The sequence below is a fragment of the Sebastes umbrosus genome, chromosome 22 (genome assembly GCF_015220745.1).
Source record: "Sebastes umbrosus isolate fSebUmb1 chromosome 22, fSebUmb1.pri, whole genome shotgun sequence".
Taxonomy (NCBI): Eukaryota; Metazoa; Chordata; class Actinopteri; order Perciformes; family Sebastidae; genus Sebastes; species Sebastes umbrosus.
In genome coordinates, this window is record NC_051290.1 from 17150362 (window position 1) to 17159936 (window position 9575).

A 9575-nucleotide genomic window follows, 5' to 3' on the forward strand; every position below is an offset into this window, starting at 1 on the left:
AATCAAACACAGTATTAGTACGCATGTGAAATTAAATAAACTGTATAACCTATAGCAGGATATGACTGGGAGGCTAGAATGACTAATATTAATAATATCATTCCCAATTATTATACATTCACATGGTAAAATATATGTTTCATGTTCTTTAAGATGTATTTCTACTAGGTGTGGTGACAGAATATTTAAAAATAATATATATAAAATTCTATTTGAAATCTCTTTTTTAGAGTTATTATACCCAAATGAGCTTCAGCGTGTTTTGTGTTATTGATGTAGATGATGCTCACATAATTGTCTTGGGTGCCATCACCCTCAATTCCCAAAGGAGTGCTAAATCTTTGCATACTATTATAGATTAGGGCTGCAGTCTGCATACTCATTTCAGTGGGAATCAGTCATGTTTACTGATTGAAGATTAACCATGAACATTTAAAAGCCACACAATATTACAGCTTTACACTGAGCCTGCTCTATTAGTTGTAAAATAGATTCACTCGAGGCTATCAACCACAATATGTTAGGGAGAAAGCACCGATACCCCTAGGACCGAGCATGTTGATCGTGTTGCTGTCGCGGTGGGAGCTGGCTTTGATGCAATATTGTGATATTTCATTTGATTATGCTGATTTGATTGTGCGAGGTCATCCATCCTGCCTGATGTCTCTGATACCCTTCAAAAGCATTTTGCTTTATTGGCTTGTTGGTCTACCCGACAGAATTTCAATGGTTGTTTGATGGTATTAATGCACTATTTAAATGCAGACCCCGAAGTTGAGGAAGGAGGGGGACCCATGCGGATAGAGCATGCACGGAATCTGAAAGTCAGATGTCAGAAAAGTCAGCGGAGGGGAGGATTTTTCTCAAAATGCAGATACTACACAGGAGTGGAATATAAAATGTTCAAATCTCTTTCAGGGATTTTGGAGTGTGACTAAAAAAAGGGAGCCCTTCTCTTTCAAATAGCACCAATCTTACAATCGCCCACTTCACATTTTTCAAAAAGGGTTGTGCCAAGCTTATGCCTCTTTGAGAAAAGAGCCAAGCATTTACGCACACAAATGAAGTATACAGTGAACAGATGTGCAGCGCACCTGAGATGAAACTACCGCAATTGTCACTCTTTTCCATCCAATGACAGGATTCAACATGGAACAGAAGGATCCATTTTTTCTAAGACCACAATGCCTACAAAAAGCCATTCAAATTACATATCACATCTAGTCCAGAAAATCTAAAACATCCAAGGCCAGAAATGAACACAGAGTCATGTACAAGTTATCTTGCTACTTTTTACAAAGGCAAATAATGATTATTGCCAATGCAACAGCACTATTACGTAATTGGAGATTTAATCGAAACAAACTAAATCTAACGTTAAACATCTCGCCTTCTACTTTGTTAAGGAAAATGCTGTCTGAAACTTGAACAAAATGAAATGTGTCTGATGAGTCATTGCTTGGGGAAATCAATTCATTTAGTCATACAGAGGTGCTAAGTTATTTATTGCCTGTCAGCTTGAGCTGCTAGTTCATAATTCCTTGCTGCAGAAAGAACAGAGACGCTACAGAGGAAATTTGAAGAGAATTACTTTATTGATGCAAACAGGATGTGTTCTTTAAAAACACATCGACATTTTTCAATACCTTTTGTGTCCCAATGGTGTTTCTCTGCGGTACCACAGTAACATCTACAATTGTGTATTGGACTGACAGTTTCTCTTTTTCACAAACATGCTTATGCTTCCAGCTACTTTTACATTTGCATTCGGCTACTAGAGTTGTTCCAATACCAGCATCGGAAATGCGTCTGATACTGCCCAAAATTCGGGATAGGGTATCAGCGACTACGCCAGTCTATGCGCTGATTTAAAACAATAATTTATTAACCTAGAAAAAAAAAAATTACTTGTTTGAATGGAAATCTATTCTTCTTTGCCCCACCAAAACAGTAGCCTTCACTGTACTGTCGCCCTCGATGTAACATGGCTGGCAACTACGGTTTTAGAGTAGCAAAGAAGAACTGATTACAGGTAGTTTGTCACGTGACGATAGCAAACAACTACAGTGTGGTGCTAGCGGAGAGTGTAACGGTAACGATAGTCAGAGCAAGGAAAATGTCAGCCATTTGGCAATATTTCACAGTGGAAAATTCCAACAAGTAAAACCGTATGTATTTGTTCATGTTTTCCAAAGGGTTTAACCTGAGCCAGGCCATATAACAAAGATAGTAATTGTATCACATCCATACATGGTCAGTAGTAAACAACTGCTAATTAATAATTATATATATTACCTTTTAATCACGCTGGTATCGGATCAGTATTCGGTATCGGCCGATACCGCAAGTTCAGGTTTCGGAATCAGAACATCTCTATTGGCTAAAGGCAAAACACACTAAAAGCACAAACATTAAGAGAAATGCACCCTGAATCTGGAAATACTGCAAACACTAAAACACATACATAGAGTGAAAGCACAAAAAAATAACCAAAATGTGCTCCATAGAAATACAACAAATTAAAACATTGTAAATATCAAAATAGCAGAAATGTGCACCAAAAACAAACATTAGTGAGGGAAGAGATAGGCCCATTTTTGCCTTAGCAATAGCAAAGAACTGTGAAACTTTCCTACCTGGGCTTCAAGGCTGTCACTGCACACAAGGAAATTAAATTGTTGGATTAATAAAAAAAATCATAAAAACAGCTTTGTCACGGAATGTCACCATTATTTTGGCGTGGTGTGGTGTCATGTTGTAGTTCAACAGTGGTCATTTTTAAAACGTCTCGCACTAGGTTAGTCGGATCACGTAAAGCTGAGTCTGGCAAGCCGAGTATAACATTCATTTGCCATCGCTAAAGCCATGTTGTTTTGTTTTCCCTAAATGTTTATTCTTCTGCTTTTTGTATTTGTGTTGGTTTTTGTATCAAGTCTGGATTGCATTCACTCCTGTGCATGTTTTGTCCATAGGGGCAGTACAACAATGACTATGTTTTAACTACCCAAATGTCAAACACTCTTAAAAGTGTTAACAAAGAGAACTTACTTCCAGTGCAATAAAATGCACAATCACTTCTGTCTTTTAAAAGTCATTCCACTGTACATTGTAGCGAGTCCGTCTAGAAAACTTTTGTGAGATTGTCACACTGAAAAGGTAAACATAACATTGAGAGGATAAACCACTCTAAGAATATGCTTTGAAGACAATCGTGTAATGAGCATCGCCAGCCAGAGTCTTGGTCACGACACTGAGGAGAATGACAGGTGAGGCTTTTAAATAGATGAATCAGTGAGCATAGAAACTTTTTTGAACAACCTTGTTTTTGACTTTCATAGCCGCACCATTCATGGAAGCATCCTAACCTCAATATTTTAACATGGATCACGAGGGGTTTTATCAAATCAAAAAGTACTCCCTCAACAAAACAGTATCATCTCTCCTCCATCAATCCATTTTTTTCAGCCTACTCATTTTGATGTCTACTTAAAAAGCCATTTATCTGCTCATACCAAATCATAATTGTCATTCTAATAGCAGTAAAGTGACACGGATAAATACTCACCAATCATAGACACTTTGTGCACTTTAGAATCGTTGTATCCTTTTTTTTTTTTTTTTACTAAAGCAGACGTTTTCCTGTTTAAATCACCATTGAGTACAAAGATACCTGCACATACAAGCATAGAGAAAGACTCATTTAACCCTCCCCGCCCTCATTCCTCTGATGAAATAACCCTTTTAAATGCAAATGCCCAGGAGGCAACTGGCTTCTTATCACACGTTTCATTGTCTCCTTTGGGGTAGTGGGGTAGAGAGCTGTTTTGCTCTGCATCTGCATGTAATTGCACACATAGCGCAGCATTGCAGCTTATACAAGAACAAAGCAGCTTCAGAATAAATCACGGCAAAAACGCTACAATATTAGGCTGAGAGGATGCTATTAATTCAGCCGCTACATACAGAGGACAGAAAGCAAACATTTTAAAGTTCCTCTGGTGGATAAAAGTGGCAGGTTCTTTAACTTGATGTATAGGTGAGGACAGCTGGTCTAATTATCTTGGATTTATTTCACTTTTGGTTTTCTATGCATTCCGTCTGTAATGCCATGGGAACTATTTTGTCGTCTTTGCCTAACCTGTTGTTATAAACCACCCTTAACAGTTAGAAGATGCACATGTGAAAGAGATGGATGCATGGTATTATGCATAAATCATGCCTCGCGAGTCACAGGTGTTCAGGGAAGAAATACTGCAGGTGTTTCTACTGTGAATGACACTGCTGCCACCTACTTTAGCTGGCAAAACTCGGCCTACATACAAAATAATATAGCTTTCTGGTGTTCTCACATCCTCGAACATTGGCCAATTTTTACCCTGACTGTATAACTAAAACAGAGGTTTTTAAAGTGGGAGGCGGACCTCCCCATGGGGGCTCCGAATTGTTTCAAGGGAGGCTCAGTGAATGGAAGTGAAAAATATTACATTGGCTATTACATAAGTTATCAAAAGAAGATCACATAGAATAGCCTAAATGGGTGCGATTTGGTTAAAGAGATAGCTCAGAGAGACAGTAGTTTTGGGGAATGTTACTGTTTTTTCCACTTTCCCAGACTCAGAAACAAAAAAAAAAAGTTTAAACAGACCTTTAAGTTATGTATTTGGTGTAGTTAGGTGAAGTTATGTCAACATTAGGTTATCTTGGCTCAATTGTTGAGTGTCTACTGGATCAAATAACATAATCACGATCCCATAGACATCCAGGAATTGAGCAAAGTGATGGTGCGCCTTTTTCCACAAAACCCCTGAACTAAATAACAAATAAAAAAACTTGACTTAATTGCTGTCTTTGACTGTAATGTGAGCAGATAAATCATCTCTCTCATCTCTCTCCTATTCACATTGGACACATTACCATGAATGTACCGCGGCAGGTTAACACTGCCATCTAGTGACCAGAGAGAGAATTACATTTGTAAATAGAGTTATGTTCATGAAGCCATTCATTCAGTAGGTGTAGGACAGGCCTTGATGTGTTTAATTTTGCATTAAGTAGTCTGTAACATCATTCCAATATGGAGTAATAACATAACATGTGAATCAGGGGTTATGCTGTAAAATGTTGTCAATTGTATCATTCAACCGACAACAAATAAAACATGCTACATGGTTTTTGTTACGCAAGGCTTTTTCCCATCACTTGCTTTCATCAGGGCCTTGATGGCCCTCGCCCTCATTTCCAACTCCAGAAGCTCCAGTTGCTGAATTGACGGCGGACATGCTGCGGGCGCACGACTTGAAACAGGACCGTCTTGAACAGGTACACTAACATCTGCGGGCTGCAGAGGTACACTCTGTTCTTTAGCTTCCTCTTTGCTTGACGAAGACGACAATGCTAAAATCTCGCTGACACTTTTGTCTATGTCGCTTTGGATGTCTTTCTTTGCTTCCGTCGGTTGAGAGACCGCGGGAGGTTCGGGATTTGCTGGGTCAGGGTTTACAACTGGGTCAGTGCCTTCCCGGCTGCTGTCCGCTATTTTCACCGCCACAGCTTTGACAGTTTGCTCCTCTTTGGGTCCCTCTATGTCACTATCGTAAGTGTCTGCGTTTATGCTTAGGACGTCACTCTCTTCGCCGGAACCAACACCCTCTGTAAAGAAAATGACACCAAGATTTTAAATGTAAAATGGTCCTTTTTATAGATTTTTTTTCTGTCTTTTATATCTTTTGAGTGCCTGGGGTATGTTCTTTCAGCACATTACATACTAATTACCTTGCTTAGGGTCTTCAATTTTTGTAGTTTCTTTGAGGCAAGAGGTAGAGTCCACAATATTGTCTTGCCTTGTTGGAAAAAAAATGAAATAAAACGCATACAAGTATGAGAAAAGCATGAGAACACGCACTGCTTTCATTCTGAAATTGTGCCCTGAATAAGTTGTCAAACTGTTCACTCACTGGCTTTCCAAGGTCTCTTCTGTGTTTTCGTTGGTATTTCCAGATGTCAATTCTTCCCCTATAAACAAACAACAACTTTAACTGAATGAAAAGGTGTTGTGTGCAATACTAGATTGTTTTGTTCAAGAGAGTATGTAGCAATGAAAAATTTGCCAAACTGGCCTTAAGTCTTACCTGCTAAGATTTGTACTAGATTTGTGTCTGAGATCGGCTCCAGTTGCTCCCAGCACATCTTGTTGATTTCCTCTAAACTACAGTCCTGTGAATGACAATGTGTTTAATAGTATCTTTGACGATGGGTTGCTCTAATAGCCTCCCAAGCAAACAGCAGAAGCCTATGGCATTACTTCTACATCTGTATGAGATATCGGTTATCACTTCTTAATTAAGAAATCAATACGCTTTCTAGAGTTGACAAAAAAACATAGGCATGTTTTTTAACTTACTTTGCCATTTACTATACAGCTCCATAGCTAATTTATAGCTATAGATAAAAAATATTACCAGTAACTACACACACAGTATGTAAAATAACTAACAGCAGTGATTTTTAAAGTGATCTGGAAAACTAAAATGTGGATGAGGTGACTTTCAAATGGTTACAATGAAATGAAATACAACAATTATATGCAACATAATACAATATATGTCTACAAAAAGATGGAACAAACCTTTTCATGCAATGGTCACTATTGCTCAAGGTGGTGTGGCTTTTTCAGCCAAAGCTGGTGCTGTTTGAACGTAGCCAACAGTACAAAATATGGCCATATATGTTGGAAGACAACACTCGCCAAAGTGCAAAATGTGGTCCTTAAAACCACAAATTAATGTCAGTAGAAATACCACCCGACGGCAGAGGACATTTGTTTAAGTTTGTGGTGGACAGACACCTTGAAGACAACTTTTAAGTTAGTCCAAAGCTGCATTGAAAATGTTGAGAAATGAGGCTAATTTCTCAGGCTGGTTATGGTAAGCCTCTGTCCTTTGGTGCACAAATGCCCCTTGATCAATAGTCGTTATATAATTTCTAAAGCAATGAAAAACATATGAGTTTCAAATACTGATGGAATTGACATTCAGCCTGTCTTAATCCAGGCTTACAAAGATCATGAGTTTACAATTATATAACATGGTGTTTACATGATCACACAATCACCTTGAGTTCATCTGGCAGCATTTTCCGTAGCTTCTTCTCCCCCAGCACGTGCAGACACTGCTCCAGCATCTCCCGCTTGTCAGTGACATAAGCAGTGATGGGCTGGAACGGCAGGCTGAGGTCGAGTCCCCCCTCCTCAATGTCACTGCCAATCCTGTCCAGCTCTGCGTCAGCGAGTTCATCCTTGGCATCCTGCTTTAGGAAACAAACATGAGAGACACACTGTCTGTAAGAGGAACTAAAATGAAGGAATTATAACAAGAAGTCTAAATTTAGTGTTAAAAGGTTTTAACGACTCACTTTTTTCTGTGTGCTACTTTTACATGGATGACACAGGAAATCAAACAGTATGTAGACCATTTTTACATCTTCGTGTTAGTTATATTGCGAAAGAGGTTCCCTGTGTTATTCAAACAGTCTTTAAGTAGTCTTAAAAACGCTCATATCATTATGCAGTACATCATTTTAGAGAAGACTTTATGGTCATGTGGAGGCTGTAGTTTGTGATGCTGTTTAACTGTATTGGGTTAAACTGAGGTGTTTCCACCCCATATCAAGGTTTATACATTTTTTACCTTTTTGAATTTCACAACTTAACCAAAACATGGGCCTATGTGTTCAGTATTTCACTTGAATGTCACGTGAAATGGTCAATCCTGAGGCAAAAACCCAATTTTTTAGTGTAAGTTTAAGTTCACTGTAGGCTTAGATAGATAGATAGATAGATAGTAACTTTATTGATCCCGAGGGAAATTCAAGTTTCCAGCATCACAGTTCCATAGTGCAAAACATGTTAGTAAAAAGGCAGTAAAAAAGTTAGTAGTGCAAAGTACAAAAACATATATACCAGATATAAAAATACAAGGAGATGAAGGAAACTGTTAAAACTGAATGTAGTGATGATGGTGATACAGGACTATTAAAAAAGTGAGTATAGTGCAGGGTAACTCCAGTAGCTTAGTCTATGAAAGTGCACTGTGTTCATTATTATCTGTCCTGCAGACTGCCTCCTTTTCTTAATTTTATTTAAATTTTGAATGTTGAAGTTGTTTTCTTTAGTGTACTTAGTGAGTATGTCTATAAGATCATCATCTTAAAAAAAGGTTTATAAACTATTGTAATTACGAACTGTAAATTGCATATATGAAAACAACCTTGAAAAAAGGGAAAAAACAAAGTATAAAAAAAATGAAATACAATTAAAAACCTGATTGTTATAATGTAGAAAATTAAGGAAAACTACAACGACGCCGTATTATGACGTCAGTGGTCCAAATTAGCGAATTAACACAATTAACAGACTTTCAATGCTATTATTGAAGCTAATAAGTGATTTAATCAATCAAACGTAGCACCACAGCTCGTCTCAAGTTAAACATAAGACTCTAAAGTGTTCAGGTAAACTTAATTCCGTATCCTATGGGTCTACGGACACATATAACTAACTACAGCAGAGCAGACACTGTACATGTCCAAACAACACGTGACGTTACATTAGCATCATTAGCATTAGCATTAGCATTAGCATCATTAGCATTAGCTTGAGTTTCTTACCTCCAGGTTGGATTCAGCGCTTCTGCGTTTGTTGTTATCGTGTCGTTCTTCAGACTGAGAGTGTTTCCGCTTCTTTTCAGTGCTAGTTGATTTCTTTTTGAGCATGTTTGCGGAGGTAAACACACCGGCTCCTCGACAGGAAAGCTGTTTCACTCAGATGCTCACTTGCTACAAAATTGAATGTCGCGGGGAAAACGCGTCATGAGCAAAGCGACGGCTTCTTCTTCTTCTTCTTTTGGTGTCAGACATTTAGTTTGTTACTGCCCCCTACAGGCCTGGGGCGTTTCTGCTTGTCTGTCTTTTCTAAATGTACCAAGAAAAGAGCAAAGTCTTTATATTTCATTATATAAAATATAATTAATATAACATAATAATATAATACAAAAATATATCTTATACTGTATATACTGTATATGTTCTTAATATATGTTCTTAATATGCCCTTGTACAAAGTATTTCCTTTTATAATTGTAATGTAAATGTAATATAACTTATTATTTTAATGGAGCTTCACAGCAAAAAGTATTTCACAACATTGTACCTGTATAACCGGCGTGACAATAAACATCTTGAATCTTGAAAATATAAAAATATATAAATTCATTCTCACTGTGCAATATCATTTTCCACTTGTGCAATTTTGTTAATAGTCTGTTTATTGTCAATACTGTATATACTGCTCCTATGTTTATACTTCCTTCTATTTAAATGGTTCATATTTTGTTACACTTTGTTTAGCTCTTTTTTACTGTGTTAGCTGATGCATCTTGTTTTTTGCACTATCCCATTTGCTGCTGTACACTGCAAATTTCCCCACTGCGGAACTAATATAGGAATATCTTATCTTATCTTATCTTATTTTGCAGCAACTTATGTCTTATGTAAATTAATGGAATTAATAAGCATAGTTT

The 9575-nt window shown here is 37.5% G+C and overlaps 1 protein-coding gene across 2 annotated transcripts; it reads right to left on the reverse strand.

Annotated features, from left to right (window-relative positions):
* Nucleotides 1-3315: 3315 nt before the first annotated feature.
* Nucleotides 3316-8870, reverse strand: LOC119482007 (caspase activity and apoptosis inhibitor 1). 2 transcript variants are annotated; one of them, XM_037759361.1, is made up of 6 exons: nt 8665-8870; nt 7111-7305; nt 6129-6213; nt 5955-6012; nt 5773-5840; nt 3316-5649 (listed from the first exon to the last, which is right to left on the reverse strand). In XM_037759361.1, exons 1-6 carry the CDS (start codon nt 8767-8769, stop codon nt 5162-5164), a joined length of 999 nt encoding a protein of 332 aa, XP_037615289.1. In that variant the 5' UTR covers nt 8770-8870; the 3' UTR covers nt 3316-5161. The 2 variants fall into 2 exon arrangements, with proteins under 2 accessions (XP_037615289.1, XP_037615290.1); XM_037759362.1 differs by having other exon boundaries at nt 7111-7302; nt 8665-8868.
* Nucleotides 8871-9575: the final 705 nt, after the last annotated feature.